Raw genomic sequence first — 22,835 nt, forward strand, 5'->3', positions numbered from 1 at the left:
GAAGCTGGCCTATAGGCCTATTTATTTGGCAAGACAGATGTGCATGTCTGCATCTAACTGTAGTAGGTTGTAGGCTAGGTTTTGGTTATTTAGATCTCCATTTAGCCTTTTGTTTACTGTTAATGTAACTAACCTAAATCTAGATTGTGTCATTCTTTTATCGATCTGATATTTCGTTTTCTAGACCTACTACTTGGTACCGCTGTTTTGTTCAGTTCTCATTCATTCGTTCGCATTCGCAGTTGTGTCGGTATTCTAAGCCAAACTGCTGTTCAGTGTTTTTGCTTGCATGCATGAATAACTAAGCTACTACTTTCAGCATTTAGTTAGCATTATTTTGTTAAGACAGAGGTGTGTAAGACTGCATTCACATAGGCTGTTTGTAATAGGTGAATTACCCTGTCTATCTTGTAGCCTATATTCATTACCAAAACGGCCTTGCTTTAGTGTGTTAGGGCGCTGTCCATTGTGCTGATACAGCACAGCTGAGATAGGCCACAGATTTCGCGCCAACCTGTCACTTCAAAAGCACTCTGAACTCAGAGTGTCGGTTTTGAACTGTTTATTGTGGTATAACCTGATATAAGCAGAATTCAATATAATTCCAATGCAAGAACCCCAAAATTGTGCCCGATAACCGATTTCAACTGTCCCCTTAGTCACTTTATCGTGGCACCTGGTCTGACCATGTTACATGTTTACAATAATACAATATTAAATGATTCACATTAAAACATTTAAAACTTTGACACAGTGTAAGTGGTGCATACATATTCAAGGATTACTTTCCATTGGCAGATTCTGTATTTACAAATCAATCTGTAATTGTAAAATGACATACAATATGTATATATCCCTGGGAAACTCTGTCAAATGTTTTAACCAAAAGTGTTAACCATTTTACCCCTCTCAGAACATTCATACTAATGTTCTAGGAATGAAGAGGTAACCAGAAATGGTTTGTTGGGATTCCATCTCCTCAGCTTGTCATGATGTCATAGTATCAGAATGAAACCTGCAGTTCAGACTTAGTCCTGCGGAGGAAGTAGAGAGCAGCCTTACTGTTAAAACTTGCAGGCGTAAAATAACCTCTTGAGCAGTCCCTACCAGTGGAGGCTGCTGAGGGGAGGACGGCTCACAATAATGGCTGGAACGGAGCGCATGTGATGGCATCAAACACATGGAATCCATGTGTTTGTTGTGTTTGATACCATTCCACCTATTGCACTCCAGCCATTACCACGAGCCCGTCCTCCCCAATTAAGGTGCCACCAACCTCCTGTGGTCCCTACATGCAGTGTTTAGAGGAAATGGAAGCTATGTTGAAGATGCTGTATCCCTGAAAACCGGATGTTAACGGTTTCTTCTTTTTCGACCCTGCATAGCCTACCTTACTGTAGAAGTAGTGTGTAGGGTGAAGCTGGCCCTAGACGCTGATCTTGAGTCAGTTTTAAATTGTCCCAACTAATGATTTAGGTTACTATTGGGGGGAGGGGAAAGTTCAATTATAGGGGAGACTTCGCTCCGGAGCGTAGAAATGGAGTGCAGTCTCCTCACTCGAGCTTCTTAACCAGCCTGGCCATCTTTCTGGCTTTCTGCTTCTTCAGCTTCTTCTTGAGGAAGAGTAGGTCGATGTAGACGATGTGGTCCAGGACCGTGGAGGCACACAGGAGACCCCCGTGCAATGCTCCTGCTATCCCACAGCTGAACACATCCTGCCCTGGAAAAGGTACATCCACACAAACCATATAAGATAAGGCAAAGATGGCCTAAAGACATGCAAGCTCCCTCACATATACCACATTAACATAATTTAGCAGACGCTCTTATCCAGAGCGACTTACAGGCGCAATTGTGATTAAGTGCCTTGCTCAATGGCACATCAACATATTTTTTCTACCTAGTCAGCTTGGAGATTCAAACCAGCGACCTTTCAGTTACTGGCCCAATGCTCTAAACCAGTAGGCTATCTGCCACCCAGTACATTTTAAAAAAAATCGAACAAAAGTTTGTAACTGTAAATATTCTTCACAAAATGTGACTATATAGCTCATACAAAATAGACTTTTGCGGCTAATGCACATTTTGTCTCACTTTATAAATGATTTAACCTTGACGGAGAAGCATTCGAGGAGAAGTTCCAGGAGTGTTACCTGAGATGAAGAGGTTTTTGACAGGGGTGGAGCAGCGGTTCCTGGCCACAGCCTCAGCATGGAAGCGGTCCAGGTTGTGCTCAGCAGAGTACATGGCCCCGCGCTGGGCTCCCAGGTAGTGCATGTTAGTCAGGGGGGTCGCAACATCCTGGAACACCAACTGGAAACAAACAGAGCATAGAGACGTTATCAATTAACATGGATTAACCTCTAAAAAACCCAAACACAGACAGACACAGAGAGAGAGACAATATACACTACCATATGTTAATTGAAAAACCTTTCTTCATACCTTTTCCCTCAGCTTGGGGAATAGGGTGCATGCCCAGTCAAAGAGATTGTTTGCGAATTTCATTTTGTAGTTGGTGTAGTCATCTCCCCTTTTCCTTACTGAGGTATCTGCCCATTCCTCAAACCACTCGTATTTCACCATGGTCAATATCGTCATGCAGGATTTCCCTGGAAATGTAACATGGTATACATCCGACACATCTGCAGCGTATTTGTGGCACAAAGAAGTACACACACTTCGCTACATTATCTTCGATGTTCATTGGTACATTATCCTACCTGGGTGTCTCGTCTTGGCTGTAGGATCTTTGGCAGAGGGGAAGGTGATGAACATCATAGGGATGTTATCAGGTGCATCCTCTTTACTCATGGCAAAGAACCCTTCCATTCTACACAAAACAACAAGGCTGTAAACATCTGAAGAATGCTGGAGTGATGCTGCATCAATGAAACTAATCTCCATATACGACTGTAGGCTATGTGGGGATGCCATAGTAACTGCTGTTACTCATTGTTTATGTAGCAGCGCCACCTTGTGAGTACAGAGGGCGAAATCATCTCATTTCAATTTTGAAAGAGGATTCGGTGCCTGGTACTTACGAGCCATCCATATCATTATTTTTGAAGAGCCAGAAGTTGGTGGAGACAATACCCAGCTCCTCTTGGGTTCCATCAAAGCCAGAGAAGACCAATAATGATCCTCTGCCATGTTTCATCATGTCCAAACGTTCCTGGATGTCTGTTAGCAAAAAAAAGTGTCTTACCATCAACCCATAGCAAGACTTTACAGTAGTAAGATAGAACATCATAAGGCAACTCATATCGACTGATCAATCAATCAATCAACTGATTGAAATCCTACATACTGTTTGTCAGTGTAACTCACCTGGCTTGGTCTGGGTCTCAGGGGGCAGTAATTTCTGGAAGGTGGTGAACACACCACAGTTGGAGATGATCACAGGAGCATGTACCTCCACCTCCTCCTGTCTCGTTCTCACCTTTACACCTGGCAATGGAAACAAACAGGAGAAGACTCAGAAAGACATTGTATGTCTTTGAAATATCAACATGATCTCCTCATGGAAATATATTTTGTGATTAGAAATAGGACAAGCTTCTTTAAGTCTTCGTAATTCTTGCATGCGGAAATAAGCGATGGGACACTTACTCTCTCAGCACAACAAGGGGAGACTGTGTGGAATGTGCATGTCATTTGTCTTTGGGCTGTTATTATAGAGTTTTCACATCTGTCCTATGTTTCAGGGACTGAATCAATACAGTAGGACTCTGTTTGTCCATTGTGAAACGGATATGGACCATATCGTGATTGTCAGCCGAGTGGATCAACGGTCTAAGGCACTGCATCTCAGTGCTTGAGGCGTTAGTACAGACACCCTGGTTCAATTCCAGGCTGTATCACAACCGGCTGTGATTGGGTGTCCCATAGGGTGGTGCACAATTGGCCCAACGTCATCCGGGTTTGGCCGCTGTAGGCCGTCATTGTAAATAATAATTTTTTCTTAACTGAATTGCCTAGTTAAATAAAGGAAAAATATATATTTTTTTACTTTTATTTTTTTAGGGGAGCCCAATTGAGACCAGAGTATCATTCACAATGGTGCCCTAAGTACAAACATATTTACAATCAAGAAAGTGAACATTCCAAATAAAACAAGAATAAAAAACCTACAAGGTAGAATTACAATACTACAATTTCAACAAATAAACCATTACAATCAATCAAAACAACTGCAATCCTCAATTAATTCATTTAACACCAGAGTCCTAAACTTCCCTAGTGGCACCAAGGAATCAAGATGCAAGGAATTTTGCAGGTGGGGGGCACTAAAACTAAAGGAGAATTTACCTAAATTGGTCAAGACCAGAGGGACCTCAAGAGTTAACCAACCCTGCAAGTGGGTTTGGTAGCTCATTCTTTTATACTTCAGCAATGAAGTTAAGTCAGTTGGAAACTTGTGTAGTAGAGCTTTGTAAACTGAAAGGAAGTAATGAAGTGATCTACAAGACTTCAATGAGGACCATCCAACCTTTTGATGCAGTGGTGAGTATTAAAACTTGTCCATTGTGAAACGGATATGGACAATATCTGTATTCTCACCATATGCTGCCCCGTCATTGTTGACCAGGATCTGAGTGACAGGTGCTCTGACTAGGACGTTGCCTCCAGACTTCTGGATGACAGGGATGATGTGGTAGGAGATCTCACTGGCTCCTCCTTTAGGGTAGTACGCCCCTCTCTTGTAGTGGTGCAACAGAAGAGCATTGATCATAACACTGGAATCCTTGGGGGGGACACCTGGGGGGGGGGGGAGAACAGAAAATAAACTATTAGCTACCTCAGTTCTATTTCATGAATTATGACAGATATTCCCTGGTTGCCATAGTCCAGTTGTGGCTCATTTTGTCTTGGGCTCTTTCCAGGCATAGAATATCATTCTGAATATATAGAATAATACTGAAATAGTAGAATGGAATGGAATAGTATAGTTTAGTATAGAATACAATACAATAGAATCTAGAACGTTAAGACCAAGTACCGTAGAAGAGGTAACTGAAGATGACGTGAAGGTCCTTGTTGGTGGTCAAAGTGCTCACCAGGTCTGTAGCTCCAGTACCAGAGAGGGTAAAGATGGAGGAGCAGAGGTTTGTGATGCCGGACTTCAGCAAGAACAGAGCCAGCCACTGGGGGATCAGCTTCAGAGAGGCCAGATAGTGAGTCTTCTTGGCTGACACCTGGCATGATATTAAAGGACATTTGAGGTAAAAAGTTATTATACTGTAGTGAAGAGAGGGTAGTCCCAACCAGGGCTTGAACCTAAGACCTTGGGACTGTCAACCAAACGCCTCAGCTGTTACACCAAGAGATCCAAATCTCTTGATGAGGTCGCTAGGTGATGGGTTGAGGTGACTACCATACTGTTGATACTCATTTGATCACTTCAGTGTTCTCATTACCAACAAAACCCCTGAACTGAAAAAAAGAAAGTACCTTCATGATATTGAAAAAAGTTTCAATGGCAGTGACGTCGTCTGGAAACTGATTTTTCAGGTGAGCCTCCATCTCTGTCTTGCCAGAGAAGATGGTGTACTCGCGTTTGTCCTCTCCCTCGCCGATCTGGATGGTGTCAAAGTGCTGGTCCAGCTCCACAAACTCCAACTGGCCCTCGGTGATCTGGTCGAAGACAATACGCAGCAGACTGTTCTCATGGAGCTGGCCGATGAAGTGGAGACCTGGATGGGACAATGGGGATAAATCATGCTTCAATAAGATGTTACATCAGGTCACAAAGCCAGGTCACATCAGGTCACAAAGCCAGGTCACATCAGGTCACAAAGTGGTCCAGGACCGTGGAGGCACACAGGAGACCCCCGTGCAACGCTAGTGTCTTCCATCACTATCTGGGCAAGTGGCTAAAACATAAACCCGCCTATTTCTACAATTAATCTTCTTAAAGATTTTAAACCTAAACCTTACCTTAATCACATTGCTAAGCAAACATGAGCCTAATCCTAACCTTAAATTATGACCAATGTACATTTTCATGACATAGCCAATTTTGACTTTGCCACTTGCCCATCTAGCTTTTAGAGAAAGAAGCAGGCCCTTATTCTCAACACAGCTTCTTGTTTGTGAATTAATTACATTTAGATGGCATTTGTGCTCATTTCAAATGTGTTCACTCCAAAGCAATGCATGATACATTGAATACTTGGAATATGTCATAGTAAACATTCTATGACATGTAGTCTATTGAATACAAGTTATCAGTGTGAGAATGCCAAAACAATGACCCAAGCCCAGCTTGGTTAATCCCTACCATTGTGTCGCTGAGTTGTCATAATGATTCAGCAAATGTACTTTATCCCATGAGCGTTGGTAGACAAAATGTAAGTAATGTAAGTAAACTACACTGCGTGCACAATTATTAGGCAAATTGTATTCCTCGGGATTAATTTTATTGTTGAACAAACACAATGCTCTCAGTCAATACAAAATTTTATTGAACCTCAAACCTGCATGTTTAACATAGGAAAAGTGAGTTTTGTCTTTCTCAGGGAAATATATAAGTGTGCACAATTATTAGGCAACTATTAGTGTGCAGAATTATTAGGCAACTAAATTACAAAAATAATTTCTCTCAACTCACTTGTTTATTCTCAATTTTTAGAGTAAGTGTAACAGATAAGTAACACAAAATGACAATTATATAACATTTTTGGCCTTTCAAAAATATTCAGTGACCAATATAGCCACCCTTATTTTCAATAACTGCCATGAGCCTTCCATCCATGGAGTCTGTCAGTTTCTTGATCTGTTCACGATCAATTTTCGCTGAAGCAGCAACCACAGCCTCCCAAATGCTGTTCAAAAAGATGTATTGTCTTCCATCACTGTAAATCTCACGTTTGAGAAGGGCCCACAAGTTCTCAATAGGATTTAAGTCAGGTGAGGAAGGGGGCCAGGTCATTATTCAGGCATCTTTGAGGCCCTTGCTGGCTAGCCAAGCAGTGGAGTACTTGGATGCATGTGATGGAGCATTGTCCTGCATAAAGATGATGGCCTTCTAGAATGCTGAGGACTTCTTCCTGTACCACTGTTTGACGAAAGAATCTTCCAGAAACTGGCAGTAGGTTTGGGAGTTGAATTTCAGTCCATCTTCAACCCGAAAAGGTCCAACTACCTCATCCTCAATGATAGCAGCCCATACCAGTACCCCTCCTTCACCTTGCTGGCACCCGACTCAAAGTGGTGCCCTGTGTCCATTACTGATCCAGCCACGGGCCCATCCATTTGGTCCATCAATAGTCACTTTAATTTCATCTGTCCATAAAACCTTTGAAAAATCTGTCTTCAGGTATTTCTTTGCCCAATTTGACGCTTCAACTTGTGAATCTTATTCAGTGGTGGTCTTGTTTCAGTCTTCTTGACCTTGGCCATGTCTCTGAGCACTTGACACCTTGTACTTCTGAACACTCCAGGTAGGTTGCAGTTCTGGAATACGGTGGCACTGGAGGATAATGGGTTCCTGGTAGTTTGACAGTGTCAGTTAAATTTCTTTTTTGGCCCATTTTACCTGAGGTAATGAGGCTGCCTAATAATTATGCACACCTTGATATAAGGTGTTATTCACTTTCGCCACACCCTCCCTCATTACACAAATACATATCACCTGAAAAATGATTAAATCCAATAAGCATTCAAGGTTGTATGGTTTGGAGTTCAAAAATGTGAATAGAAACAATGATAAGATCAGAATACTCACTTGCCTAATAATTGTGCACGCAGTGTAATCTAACTGCCCTGAATGCCTCTGCTGATCCTACAGCTATTGTATGCAGTAATCATGTGCCTATGAACAAGAGTTATACTGTTAGCACTGAGGCAGTGTGCCCTAGTAGGAAGTCCACTGTGTGCAGCTCACCCTGCACTAACATAAATAACATGAGCATGTCTACTCCTGCTAAGCTTCCCAGTAAAGCAATGAAAACAATCAAGCATCCTAAAAAAGTGCTAAAAATAGCCCCACGTTAACATATGTAGCTTAAGAAACAAGGTTCATGAAATCAATAATTTGCTAGTAACAGATGACATTCCTATTCTGACAATCTCTGAAACTCACTTAGATAATACATTTGAAGATACAGTGGTAGCAATACATGGTTATAACATTTACAGAAAAACCAATGGTGGAGGTGTTGCTGTTTATATTTATAACCACATTCCTGTAAAGCTTCGAGAGGATCTCATGTTAAATACTGTTAAAGTAAAAGCTCACCTAAAGCCCATTGTTGTGGGAAGCTGCTATAGACCACCACGTGCTAACAGTCAGTATCTGGATAACATCTGTGAAATGCTTGATAATGTATGTGATATCAACAGAGAGGTATATTTTCTGGGTGATTTAAATATTGACTGGCTTTCATCAAGCTGCCCACTCAAAAAAAAGCTTCAAACTATAACCAGTGTCTGAAACTTGGTTCAGGTTATCAGTTAACCTACCAGGGTAGTTACAAATAGGATCATAATGAAATCAACAACATAAATTGATCACATATTTATTAATGTAGCAGAAATTTGCTTTAAAGCAGTATCCAAATCCATCAGATTTAGTGATCACAATATAGTAGCCATATTTAGGAAAACCAAAGTTCCAAAGGCTGGGCCTAATATAGTGTATAAGAGGTCAAACATATGTTTTGTAGGGATTCCTATCTTGTTGATGTTAAGGATACTTGTTGGTCTGTGGTTTGTAATGATGACAACCAGAAACTGCCCTTGACACATTCATGAAATTACTTATTTCAGTTACTAATAAGCTTGTACCCATTAAGAAAATTACTGTAAAACTGTTAAATCCCAGTGGATTGATGAGGAATTGAACCATTTTATGGTTGAGAGGGATGAGACAACAGGAATGGCAAATAAGTCTGGCTGCACAACCGATTAGCAAATGTACTGTAATTTGAGAAATCATGTGACTAAACTGAATAAAAAGAAGAAGAAACTATACTATGAAACAAAGATAAATTACATAAAAAATTATAGGAAAAAGCTTTGGAGCACCTTAAATGAAGATTTGGGCAAAAAAGCAAACTCAAACTCATTGAGTCAGATGGCTCATTCATCACAAAACCTTCTGATATTGCCAATTACTTTAACCATTTCTTTAATTGGCAAGATTAGCAAACTTAGGCATGACATGCTAACAACAAATGCTGACACTACTCAATCAAGTATAACTGATAACATTATGAAAGGCAAGCATTGTAATTCCATAAAGTGAGTGTGGAAGAGGCGAAAAAAGTATTGTTATCTATCAACAATGACAAGCCACCGGGGTCCGACAACTTGGATGGAAGATTACTGAGGACAATATTGCCATATCTTCAATCTAAGCCTACTAGAAAGTCTGTGCCCTCAGGCCTGGAGGGAAGCAAAAGTAATTCTGCTACCCAAGAATAGTAAAGCCGCCTTTACTGGCTCAAATAGCTGAACAATCAGCCTGTTACCAACCCTTAGTAAAGTTTTGGAAAAAATAGTGTTTGACCAGATACAGCGTTATTTTACTGTAATCAAATTGACAACAGACTTTCAGCACGCTTATAGGGAAAGACATTCAACAAGCACGGCACTTACACAATGACTGATGATTGGCTGAGAGAAATAGATGATACAATTATTGTGGGGGCTGTCCTGTTAAGACTTCAGTGCAGCTTTTCAAATCAAATTTCAAATCAAAATCAAATTTATTTATATAGCCCTTCTTACATCAGCTGATATCTCAAAGTGCTGTACAGAAACCCAGCTTTTGACATTATCAATCATAGTCTGCTGATTGAAAAAACGTATGCGTTATGGCTTTACACCCCCTGCTATATCGTGGATAAAGAGTTACCTGTCTAACAAAACACAGAGGGTGTTCTTTAATGGAAGCCTCTCCAACATAATCTAGGTAGAATCAGAAATTCCCCAGGGCAGCTGTCTAGGCCCTCTCTTTTTTCAGTCTTTACTAATGACATGCTTTGAGTAAAGCCAGTGTGTCTATGTATGTGGATGACTCAACACTATACTTGTCAGCTACTACAGCGAGTTAAATCACTGCAACACTTAGCAAAGAGCTGGAGTTAGTTTCAGAATGGGTGGCAAAAAAGCATTGTATTTGGGACAAATCATTCACTAAACCCCTAAACCTCAACTAAATCTTGTAATAAATAATGTGGAAATTGAGGCTAGTTGAGGTGACTAAACTGCTTGGAGTAACCCTGGATTGTGAATTGTCATGGTCAAAACATGTTGATACAATAGTAGCTAAGATGGGGAGAAGTCTGTGTTGACTTGCTGAATGCACTGAGGTGTCTGTTTAAACTACCAGCACACAGCTTGGACACGCATGCATACCACACAAGACATTCCACGAAATGTCTCTTCACAATCCCCAAGTCAAGAAAAGACTATAGGAGGCGTACAGTACTACTGTACATAGAGCCATGGCTACATGGAACTCTATTCCACATCAGGTAACTGATGCAAGCAGTAGAATCATATTTTTAAAAACTGATAAAAATACACCTTATGGAACAGCAGGGACTGTGAAGACACACACAGGCACAGACACACATACACATGATAAGACTGTACTCACACGTACACGTGGATTTTGTATTGTAGATTTCTGAAAGTAAAGTAGTGGCCTGAGGGAACACACTTAATGTGTTGTGAAAAGTGTTATGAAATGCAATGTCATGTAATATTTTAAATTGTATATACAGTGCCTTCGGAAAGTATTCAGACCCCTTGACTTTTTCCACATTTTATTACATTACAACCATATTCTAAAATGGATTAAATAAATAAAACCCTCAGCAATCTACCCACAATACCCCATAATGACAAAGCGAAAACAGGTTTTTCAAATGTATTAAAAATAAAAAACAGAAATAACTTCTTTACATAAGTATTCAGACCCTTTGCCATTGTTTTCCACCCTGTTTTCCATTGATCATCCTTGAGATGTTTCTACATCTTGATTGGAGTTGTGACGACCCTCCCACTCTGTCTGCCGAATTCTCTCTTTGCTCTTGTTTTCCTAGATAGGATGTCAGTGGGCGGGGCTGGGAGGGTCATCAGCGAAATGGGACACACCAGGATAAATGCACCTCTTCCCCATTCAATGAGGAGACTCTCTCCATGCAGACACACTTACAGATTTAGGTTGTGGCATTTTTGTGGATGTTTTGTTTGTTTGCGTTGGCAGCTTTCAACACCCCTCATTATCATATGTATACACGCAACCACTCACTTACACTACTGATTACACACATCATTGTTAATTGTATTTACTTTACTTCAGTTAATAAATATATTTTGTTATTCTTTATCTCCACGTTGTCTCCCTTTTGTTACGAACTTCGAGCCTGTTCGTGACAGAGTCCACATGTGGTAAATTCAATTGATTGGACATGATTTGGAAAGGCACACACGTCTATATAAGCTCCCACAGTTGACAGTGCATGTCAGAGCAAAAACCAAGCCATGAGGTTGAAGGAATTGTCTGTAAAGCTCCGAGACAGGAATGTTTCGAGGCACAGATCTGGGGAAGGGTATCAAAACATTTCTGCAGCATTGAAGGTCCCCAAGAACATAGTGGCCTCCCCAAGAACACATTGGCCTTCCATTCTTAAATGGAAGAAGTTTTGAACCATCACAACTCTTCCTAGAGCTGGCTGCACGGCCAAACTGAGCAATCAGGAGAGAAGGGCCTTGGTCAGGGAGGTTACCAAGAACCCAATAGTCACTCCGACAGAGCTCTAGAGTTCCTCTGTGGAGATGAGAGAACCTTCCAGAAGGACAACCATCTCTGAAGCACTCCACCAATCAGGCCTTTATGGTAGAGTGGCCAGACGGAAGCCACTCCTCAGTTAAAGGCACATGACAGCCACTTGGAGTTTGCCAAAAGGCACCTAAAGACTTTCAGACCATGAGAAACAAGATTCTCTGGTCTGATGAAATCAAGATTGAACTCTTTGGCCTGAATGCCAAGTTTCACGTGTGGAGGAAACCTGGAACCATCCCTACGGGGAAGCATGGTGGTGGCAGCATCATGCTGTGGGGATGTTTTTCAGAGGCAGGGACTGGGAAACTAGTCAGGACCGAGGCAAAGATGAACGGGGCAAAGTACATTTCATCAAGAGATCCTTGATGAAAACCTGCTCTAGAGCAGCACCTCAGACTGGGGGCGAAGGTTCACCTTACAACAGGACAACGACCCTAAGCACACAGCCAAGACAATGCAGGAGGGGCTTCAGGACAAGTCTCAGAATGTCCTTGAGTGGCCTAGTCAGAGCCCGAACTTGAACATGATCGAACATCTCTGGAAAGACCTGAAAATAGCTGTGCAGCAATGCGCCCCATCCAATCTGACAGATCTTGAGAGGATCTGCAAAGAAGAATGGGAAAAAGTCCCAAAATACAGGTGTGCCAAGCTTGTAGCATCATACCAAAGGAGACTCAAGGCTGTAATCGCTGCCAAAGGTTCTTCAACAAAGTACTGAGTAAAGGGTTTGAATACTTATGTAAATTTGATTTTTCAGTTTTTTATTTTTAATAAATTTGCTAACATTTCTAAAAACCTTTTTTTTCGTCATTATGGGGTATTGTGTGTAGATTGATGAGGAAAAATATGAATTTAATACATTTTAGAATAAGGCTGTAACGTAACAAAATGTGGAAAAAGTCAAGGGGTCTATATACTTTCCGAATGCACTCTAACTGCCTTAATATTGCTGGACCCCAGGAATCCTTAATAAATACAAATACAAATGAACAAGACCTCTGTCTTACCAACATCAAATTCGAATCCTTTCTCTACGTAGGTGTGACAGCAGCCTCCTGACTGGTCATGTTGTTCCAGGACCAGGACCTTCTTCCCCACTTTGGCCAACGTGGCCGCCACCGTCAGACCCCCAATGCCACTACCAATCACTATGGCATCCAGGTTCTGGGGCACTTTGTCAACACTGAAACCTGGACAGAAAAACAAATTCAAGATCAAAAGTGTTTGTCATAAATTACCCATCTTCCTCTAACGGTCATAAACGTAAGGCATCTAAATTTCATTTTCATTGGGGCATTCCTTGTCTTTGTTCCTAGATGACAATACATACATGATATCTCTTCTATCGCTCAGAGATTGAGTAGAATGCTCCCACAATCACAGTCATAGTCAAATAATCAACCCAGAGCTTTACCTTACCTTGTTTGATGACTTTGTCCCTCTTCCTCTGGTCAAATTCCCGGGGTCCCAGAGGCCTCACTGACTCCAGAGAGAAAGGGCTTGGCTTGCCGAAAAGATACCAGTACGTCCCTCCAGCCCATATCACCAACCAGGCTAAGAATATCAATAACCACATGATGAAGACTGCACAGAGCAATCAAGCACTGAATTCTCTGCCTGTCAATAAGGCAGGAGGAAGGAGAGTTGACAGCAGAGAGTCTTGACGTTTCTGAAACACATATACCATTTACAGGACCCTTTTATTGAGGGAAGTGCTAAAGGTCTGAGATGGAAAGTGATAAGCAAATTAGTTTGTGCAACATTCCATGATCTTGTTATGACTATGACTGACAATAAAGATCAAGATGTGAAAGACCCTGTGGTGCAGCAGGGCTGTACCGCCACACCATAAAGATGATTTAGCAATATGCAAGAGACCATAGTTGAGTTACAGGAATTGGCTATCAAGAAAGGTCTGAGAATGGAATTCTAAAAACAAGTGTATTTAATTATTTTGTAAAACAAATAAAATCACATGCAAGGCATACGTTACAAAGCATTAACAAGCATTGCAAGGCATTACTCTAGGCATGATCAGAGAGGAAGAGAGAAGTCATAGCCTGGAAGAGTCCCTCGGGTGGAGAGAGAAAGAGAGAATCTCACCAGCGTAGGTCAGGAACAAACAGAAAGAGACAATGAATCTAAGAGCCTGTTATAACATCTGAGTTGTTTGGATTCAAAATCAGAGTTTTGACCAATATCACTACTGTTGAGTTAACTCCCACTCAGATATCAGATCTACAGGGTGTTCTCACAACAGAACCTTTGCTACCCAGAGAGGTGAAACAATGTGGGTTGGAGAGCAGCATTCCTGAGACAACACAAACCATTGTCCTTCATTAGACATGCAAATGACCTTAGGTAAAAGCTTCCTGCATGCAAGCTAGAAAGGAATGCTCTATTCTTCAAGAGCAAAACCCAGAACTGAAGGTACATCACAAAATCAAAAATGAATCACAAATGAATTCAACGTTTCAATTAAGATAAAATAGTAGGTGCTGGCAGATATGGTAGCTCTGCTTCTAGCTTCTAAGCAACTTTGCAATATTTCATTTTTTTGTGTGTTCTTTTTTACATTAGTCCAGAACGGAACGTTTTTTGTTTTATTACATACAGCCGGAAATAACTTTTGGATATCAGATCGGCGGTAACTCATCAGCATTATTACCAAAAATACGACCCCGGCGCAATGTAACTTATCCTAGAGGCTGCTCCAAGATGCAGCCGATGGAGAAGAGGTATTCAGAGTGGACATCTAGTCCGACTCAGGAGGCGGGCACACCATCCACCACTTCCGAGTATATTACTCGCTAACGTTCAGTCCCTAGACAATAAAGTAGACGAGGATCTCCTTCCAGAGAGACATCAGGGATTGTAACATACTCTGTTTCACGGAATCATGGCTATCTCCGAATATACTGTCCACGTCCATACAGCCAGCTGGGTTCACAGTACATCGTGCAGACAGGAATAAAGAACTCTTCGGGAAGAAGAAAGGCGGTGGTGTATGTTTCATGATTAACTACTCATGGTGTGATTGTGATAATGTACAGGAACTCAAGTCCTTTCGTTCACCCAACCTAGAATACCTCACAATCAAATGCAGACCGTATTACCTCCCAAGAGAATTCTCTTTGGTTATAGTCACAGCCGTGTATATTCCCCCTCAAGCAGATACCACAACTGCCCTCAAGGAACTATACTGGACTTTGTACAAACTGGAAACCACATATCTTGAGGCCACATTTATTGTAGCTGGGGATTTTAACAAAGCAAATTTGAAGAAAATGGTACTGAAGTTCTATCAACACATTGACTGTAGTACTTGTGCTTCAAAGACTCTCAACCATTGTTACTCCCCCTTCCGGGATGGCTACAAGGCCCTCCCCCGCCCTCTCTTTGGCAAATCAGATCACGACTCTATTCTGCTCCTCCCTTCCTATAGGCAGAAACTCAAACAGGAAGTACCCGTGCTAAGGTATATTCAACACTGGTCTGACCAATCAGAATCCATGCTTCATGATTGTTTTGATCACGCGGACTGGGATGCGTTCCGGGTTGCCTCAAAGAATAACGTTGACGTATACACGGACACTGTGACTGAGTTCATCAGGAAGTGTATAGGGGATGTTGATCCCGCTGTGACTATTAAAACTTACCCAAACCAAAAACCATGGATAGATGGCAGCATTTACGCAAAATGTAAAGCCCGAACCACCGCATTTAACCAGGGCAAGGTGTCTGAAAATATGGTCAAATACAAACAGTGTAGTTATTCCATCAGTAAGGCAATCAAACAGGCAAAACGTCAGTACAGAGATAAAGTGGAGTCGCAATTCAACAGCTTAGACACGAGACGTATGTGACAGGGTCTACAGACAATCACGGATTACAAAGGGGAAACCAGCCATGTTGCGGACACCGACTCCTTGCTTCTGGCCAAGCTAAACACCTTCTTTGCCTGCTTTGAGGATAACCCAGTGCCACTGACGCGGCCCGCTCCCAAGGACTGTGGGCTCTCGTTCTCCGTGGCCGATGTGAGTAAGACATTTAAGCGTGTTAACCCTCGCAAGGCTGCCAGCCCAGACAACATCCCTAGCAGCGGGAACTGCACCACTCTCATCCACAGGGCTCTCCAGAGGGTGGTGCGGTCTGCCCAATGCATCACCGGGGGCACACTGCCTGCCCTCCAGGACATCTACAGCACCCGAAGTCACAGGAAGGCCAAAAAGATCATCAAGGACATCAACCACCCGAGCCACGACCTGTTCACCCCGCTATCATCCAGAAGGCGAGGTCAGTACAGGTGCATCAAAGCTGGGACCGAGAGACTGACAAACTGCTTCTATCTCAAGGCCATCAGACTGTTAAAGAGCCATCACTAGCCGGCTACCACCCGGTTACTCAACCTTGCATCTTAGAGGCTGCTGCCCTATGTACATAGTGATGTAATCACTGGTCATTTTAATAATGGAATACTAGTTACTTTAATAATGTTAACATACTGCTTTACTCATTTCATATTTACATACTGTATTCTATTGTATTTTAGTCAATGCCTCTCCGACATTGCTCGTCATAATGTTTATATATTTCTTAATTCCAGTCTTTTACTTTTAGATTTGTGTGTATTGTTAGATACTCCTGCACTGTTGGAGCTAGGAACACAAGCATTTCGCTACACCCACAATAACATCTGCTAAATATGTGTATGTGACCAATAACATTTGATTTGATTTGAAAATAGTCTGTTTATCCGATTGGATAACTTCAGATGTTTTTATCAAGTCAGTCAGATGAATACAAAAGATATCAAAGATCACTACATCACAAGGAAAATAAAACTCTCCAAAAAACTCTCCAAAGAACAATTCCTGAAGTTAAATCAAAACAACTCAAAATTGTTTTGAGCAACTCGAGCAACTCAAAATAGACAGTTCAAGTCGGAAGTTTACATACATCTTAGCCAAACACATTTAAACTCAGTTTTTCACAATTCCTGACATTTAATCCTAGTAAAAATTCCCTGTCTTAGGTCAGCTGGGATCACCACTTTATTTAAAGAATGTGAAATATCAGAATAATAGTAGAGGGAATGATTTATTTCATCTTTTATTTCCTTCATCACATTCCAAGCGGGTCAGAAGTTTACATATACTAATTTAGTATTTGGTAGCATTGCCTTTAAATTGTTTAACTAAATGTTTCGGGTAGCCTTCCACAAGCTTCCCACAATCGGTTGGGTGAATTTTGGCCCATTCCTCCTGACAGAGCTGGTGTAACTGAGTCAGGTTTGTAGGCCTCCTTGCTCGCACACGCTTTTTCAGTTCTGCCCACAAATTTTCTATGGGATTGAGGCCAGGGCTTTGTAATGGCCACTCCAATACCTTGACTTTGTTGTCCTTAAGACCCATTTGCGACCAAGCTTTAACTTCCTGACTGATGTCTTGAGATCTTGCTTCAATATTGCCACAATTTTCATTCCTCATTATGCCATCTATTTTGTGATGTGCACCTGTCCCTCCTGCAGCAAAGCACCCCCACAACATGATGCTGCCACCCCTGTGCTTCACAGTTGGGATGGTGTTCTTCGGCTTGCAAGCCTCCCCCTTTTTCCTCCAAACATAACGATGGTCATTATGGCCAAAGAACAGTTCCATTTTTGTTTCATCAGACCAGAGGACATTTCTCCAAAAAGTACAGTCTTTGTCCCCATGTGCAGTTGCAAACCGTAGTCTGGCTTTTTAATGGCGGTTTTGGAGCAGTGGCGTCTTCCTTGCTGAGCGGCCTTTCAGGTTATGTTGATATAGGACTGGTTTTACTGTGGATATAGATACTTTTGCATCTGTTTCCCGCAGCATCTTCACAAGGTCCTTTGCTGCTGTTCTGGAATTGATTTGCACTTTTCACACAAAAGAACATTCATCTCTATGGGACAGAACGCGTCTCCTTCCTGAGCGGTATGATGGCTGCGTGGTCCCATGGTGTTTATACTTGCGTACTATTGTTTGTACAGATTAACGTGGTACCTTCAGGTGTTTGGAAATTGCTCCCAAGGATGAACCAGACTTGCGGAGGTCAACAATTTTTTTCTGAGGTCTTTTGAGGGCTGATATCTTTTAATTTTCCCATGATGTCAAGCTAAGAGGCACTGAGTTTGAAGGTAGGCCTTGAAATACTTCCACAGGTACACCTCCAATTGACTCAAATGATGTCATTTGGCCAATCACAAGCTTCTAAAGCCATGACATAATTTTCTGGAATTTTCTAAGCTGTTTAAAGACACAGTGAACTTAGTGTATGTAAACTTCTGACCCACTGGAATTGTGATACAGTGAATTATAAGTGAAATATTCTGTCTGTTGGAAAAATTACTTGTGTCATGCACAAAGTAGATGTCCTAACCAACTTGCCAAAACTATAGTTTGTTAACAAGAAATTTGTGGAGTGGTTTGAAAAAACGAGGTTATTGAATCCAACCTAAGTGTATGTAAACCTCCGACTTCAACTGTGCATAAAATGATAGGGTAAGAACGGTTTCACAAGCAATTTGAAAAGCAGTTTACAGCACCCAACATTAGCATACCAATGGTGAAGGTTCTATAGCCATTTTGTGAGAAACAAGGCAATGACTTTACTCATAGCACACACACACATCTATACATTCAGATTGACTAACCATATGCACTATGCATAGGAAAAAAACTATTATTTGTGTCTTACCAAGAGCCATTACATTTTGTCTAGCACTGTATACTGTACATCAAACAAAAGTAACCTATAAAGCCATCACATATGAATATAGTAACTACTAAGTTGCAAACAAATAAATTATTAAAGGCGTCAGCATGCTTCAGTTCATCTGGCGCCAATGCTCACATACTCCCTTAAAAGACATTTGCTTGAAAAACCAAAAAAAGAGCAATATAACCCTGGGACAGTAGAGGGCAATAAGCTGGTAATAGCTATCTATGGCCAAACAAGGAAGTGATGACACACCTAAACAAGGAAGAGACACACGGGAGAATAAAAGTGTACACAGAGACATTTGACTGGAATTAAAAGTGATGAACCTATGAGGGCGCAGCCCCTTGGAAATGGTTAGTGGGGGTATGGGACGGACGAAGAAGCGCGTGTGCGTTAAGGTTGAGAAGATGCCGGTGCCCACCCTAGAGCAGCTGAACAGCCCAAGCGAGGAATCTACAAAGTCTCGTATCGACAAGTGATGACGACTTTGCAGTACCAGAGTATGGAGAAGATGAATATTGGGACAATGTTACGGAAAGGTGGGTTTCTGAGAAGGAATGAAGGAAGAGGAAAAATAGGTTGAAGAGAATGAGGGAAGCAGAGGCTGAGTTTGAGTCTGATGGAGATTTTTATTTATTTTATTTTACCTTTTATTTAACCAGGTAGGCAAGTTGAGAACAAGTTCTCATTTACAATTGCGACCTGGCCAAGATAAAGCAAAGCAGTTCGACACAGGTACGACAACACAGAGTTACACATGGAGTAAAACAAACATACAGTCAATAATACAGTAGAAAAATAAGTCTATATACAATGTGAGCAAATGAGGTGAGATAAGGGAGGTAAGGCAAAAAAGGCCATGGTGGCGAAGTAAATACAATATAGCAAGTAAAACACTGGAATGGTAGATTTGTAGTGGAAGAAAGTGCAAAGTAGAAATATAAATAATGGGGTGCAAAAGAGCAAAATAAATAAATAAATACAGTAGGGGAAGAGGTAGTTGTTTGTGCTAAATTATAGATGGGCTATGTACAGGTGCAGTGATCTGTGAGCTGCTCTGACAGCTGGTGCTTAAAGCTAGTGAGGGAGACAAGTGTTTCCAGTTTCAGAGATTTTTGTAGTTCTTTCCAGTCATTGGCAGCAGAGAACTGGAAGGAGAGACGGCCAAAGGAGGAATTGGCTTTGGGGGTGACCAGAGAGATATACCTGCTGGAGCGCGTGCTACAGGTTGGTGCTGCTATGGTGACCAGTGAGCTGAGATAAGGGGGGACTTTACCTAGCAGGGTCTTGTAGATGACCTGGAGCCAGTGAGATAGCGATAGAGGGGGAGATGGTGTGTCGAAGAAGACTATGGTCAAGTGCAAACATAGTGAGCTGGACGCCAGACCGAGTTCTGGAGATGAAATGGAAGTGAATGAGGGAGATTTAAGTGAGGTGCAAGGTGTGGTGAGGGGATTGGAGGCCGAGCCTTGCATTGAGGGACATGGTTATGATAAAGAAATATTTGGTTCAGTGGTAGTGAGGCTTTTGGACAAAGGGGATCCAGGCCTTTTGGCTGATCCATATGTAGTATTAGGTTGGATGGAAAATATGTTTGGTGCTGTTGAGTCGGTGAAGGTACATGTGGCATGTGATGTTTGTTTGCGTTTCTTCCACCCAGAGGAAGTATGCGCTCCGTGCGACGCAACTTGGTTCAGGATCTGTATCTTGCTTTGGTCTTAGGAACAGGGTGCCATTGAGAGAAGTGATTTCTGGGGTAGCGTTAAGTGTGGAGGTGGAGAAATTGAAGTTGAAGATTCCTGGTGTTTGTGACGCCTGCCATCGCTAAGTTTAGGCTACTACATGATACTAAAATGTTCCCTACACCCATCATGAGGTTGCTACAACCTAGCCTATGAATTAAATGTTACAATGTAGGGGCACAGGTCGAGAGACATTTGAGTAATAATGGTGACAGACACTGGCACATTCAATACTGCCTTGCACACTCATGCCTGGACCTAGCTGATCTAGGGTGTAATAATTAGTCCAACAGTTTCAAACAAGAGTTTCTATTGGACAAATTCAAGTATATTTTTCCCCGTTTGCTTCCGTTTAAGAAATGTTTTTCAACAGAATCGGCAGAATGAATACACCCCTGATCACACTCAAACACAGTTCATTTTCATAGCAGCCACATACAAACAGCCTGATCACTTTGATCGTTGTATAATTCCTTCCTGCATCTACTCACTCTCCTCCTCTATTCTTTTCTCTTCACTTGAGGTCTTCAGTGCACAACACATCAGCTGTCTGTGACCAGGCAAAAAAATCTTTCCAAGCCAAACCTTCATGTCATAACCGCTAACTGCTACAGACAGCCTACAACGTCAACATAGCTACTAGAACTAACGCACTAGTAAACTAGTAAACCCGCTACAATGTATACTCAGCAAGTAGTTTAGCAGTTACACTGGCAAAATTAAGAAAATCAAAAGCTTACCTTGACTTGGAAGAGTTCAAGTGTTGGATAGCTATAGCAAGCTAGCTAACATAGCATCCCTCTTTGTTTGAGCCGGGTGTTTGAGTAGGCTAAACTAGCTACCTGCATTTGCTAGCTAAGTGGGTGAAAGTGAAAAAAAGACAACAAAATATCTCACTCTCTCTCTCGTTTTTGAAGAAATTAATTTGTTAAAAACTGTTCAACTATTGTCCTTCTCTCTCTTTGAGTCAACTACTCACCACATTGTACGCACTGCAGTGCTAGCTAGCTGTAGCTTATGCATTCAGTACTTTATTCATTCTCTAAGCCTTTGATTGTGTGGACAACATGTCAGTTCATGCTGCACGAGCTCTGATAGGTTGGAGGACATCCTCCGGAAGTTATTATAATTACTGTCTATGGAAGTGGGTGAGAACCACAAACCTCCTAGGTTTTGTATTGAAGTCAATGTACACAGAAAATGACAGAAAGGAGCTGTCCTCGGCTACACCATGGTGCTACCCTACAGAGTGCTGCTGTGGCTACTTGTAGACCTTCATTGCAAAACAGAGTGTTTTAATCAATTATTGGTGACATGTGAATATACTTAGTATCGTTTTATCTGAAATTGATCACTTTTTAAATGTTTCACTATTTTTATGACATTCACTGAGGAGGATGGTCCTCCCCTTCCTCCTCTGAGGGGCCTCCACTGGTAAAGTCTTAGCCTATTGGTGAAAGTAATTTACTCTTTGTTATTCTGGAATGTATCGTGTATTTCATGTACACTGTAATTGTTTGAGTGTTAATTATCTTGTGACTAATAAGTCCTATTAGTTGAATTAAGTAAATGCATTCCTCATTTTATAGAGTATATCTTTTTTTTACCTTTATTTAACTAGGCAAGTCAGTTAAGAACAAATTCTTATTTACAATGACGGCCTACCCAGGCCAAACCCTAACCTGGATGACGCTGGGCCAATTGTGCGCTGCCCTATGCGACTCCCAATCATTGCCGATTGTGATAAAGCCTGTAATCAAACCAGGGTCTGTAGTGGCGCCTCTAGCACTGAGATCCAGTGCCTTAGACTGCTGCGCCACTCGGGAGCCACCTATGATTGACTATACATTCATCATTTAGTAGGTCTATTGGTAACTGTGGTAACTTACACATATCATATATGCTTAGCCTCTAACTGTGCAGCTCTGAACTAAGGTTAACTCAATCACTTAATACAAGGACATTTAGATTTTTTCTTTGTCTTTCAGCCTCTTAATAATTGCAAAACAGTTATCTTGGACACGTACTGTAACTTATAGTATTCCGAGTGGTGATGCAAGGCTATCTACCTTGACTACAAAACCCGTGTGGCTCAGTTGGTAGAGCACGCATGGTGTTTGCAACGCCAGGGTTGTGGGTTCGATTCCCACGGGGGACCAGTAGGAAAAAAAAATGTATGAAATGTATTGATAAGAGAATTATCTAATAAGGGTAAATGAATCAATAATCCATCATTAATTAGTAGTTATGGAGCATGGATAATTAATGTACTGAATGTTAGTCTCATAAAGGTCTAGTAGAGGCTGGATGTTTGTGTGTATTTAGAGATACCGGGAGTAACAACTTCAAGGTCCTTGTAATCTATGGGGAAAGGAACAGGTAGTGCTGGAACAGTGGTAGCAGGTCAAGGAAGAGATACTGTTCACCTACTGTATGTGTGTGCATAGGTTATCTACTTGTGGATGTGTGTGCGTATCTGAGATAAAGAATAAAATGAACATCTTTGTTATTCGGACCTCAGAACGTTCTCATGAATAAAGCCGAAT

The 22,835-nt window shown here is 41.5% G+C and overlaps 1 protein-coding gene across 1 annotated transcript; it reads right to left on the bottom strand.

The window, feature by feature from the left end:
* Positions 1 to 545: 545 nt before the first annotated feature.
* si:ch1073-13h15.3 (inactive all-trans-retinol 13,14-reductase) lies at positions 546 to 13,480 on the bottom strand. Its single transcript, XM_029765073.1, has 11 exons — positions 13,220 to 13,480; positions 12,808 to 12,990; positions 5,455 to 5,696; positions 5,003 to 5,198; positions 4,564 to 4,761; positions 3,331 to 3,450; positions 3,045 to 3,183; positions 2,724 to 2,833; positions 2,446 to 2,612; positions 2,154 to 2,313; positions 546 to 1,720 (listed from the first exon to the last, which is right to left on the bottom strand). Exons 1-11 carry the CDS (start codon positions 13,374 to 13,376, stop codon positions 1,554 to 1,556), a joined length of 1,839 nt encoding a protein of 612 aa, XP_029620933.1. The 5' UTR covers positions 13,377 to 13,480; the 3' UTR covers positions 546 to 1,553.
* Positions 13,481 to 22,835: the final 9,355 nt, after the last annotated feature.

The sequence above is a fragment of the Salmo trutta genome, chromosome 10 (assembly GCF_901001165.1).
Source record: "Salmo trutta chromosome 10, fSalTru1.1, whole genome shotgun sequence".
Taxonomy (NCBI): Eukaryota; Metazoa; Chordata; class Actinopteri; order Salmoniformes; family Salmonidae; genus Salmo; species Salmo trutta.

Coding starts and splice junctions, on each gene's coding strand:
- si:ch1073-13h15.3 (XM_029765073.1), bottom strand. CDS start 13,376: ATGTGGTTATTGATATTCTTAGCCTGGTTGGTGATATGGGCTGGAGGG. Junction 2,834..3,044: donor AATAATGATATGGATGGCTC/GTAAGTACCAGG, acceptor TGTTTTGTGTAG/AATGGAAGGGTTCTTTGCCA. Junction 2,613..2,723: donor AGCCAAGACGAGACACCCAG/GTAGGATAATGT, acceptor TTACATTTCCAG/GGAAATCCTGCATGACGATA.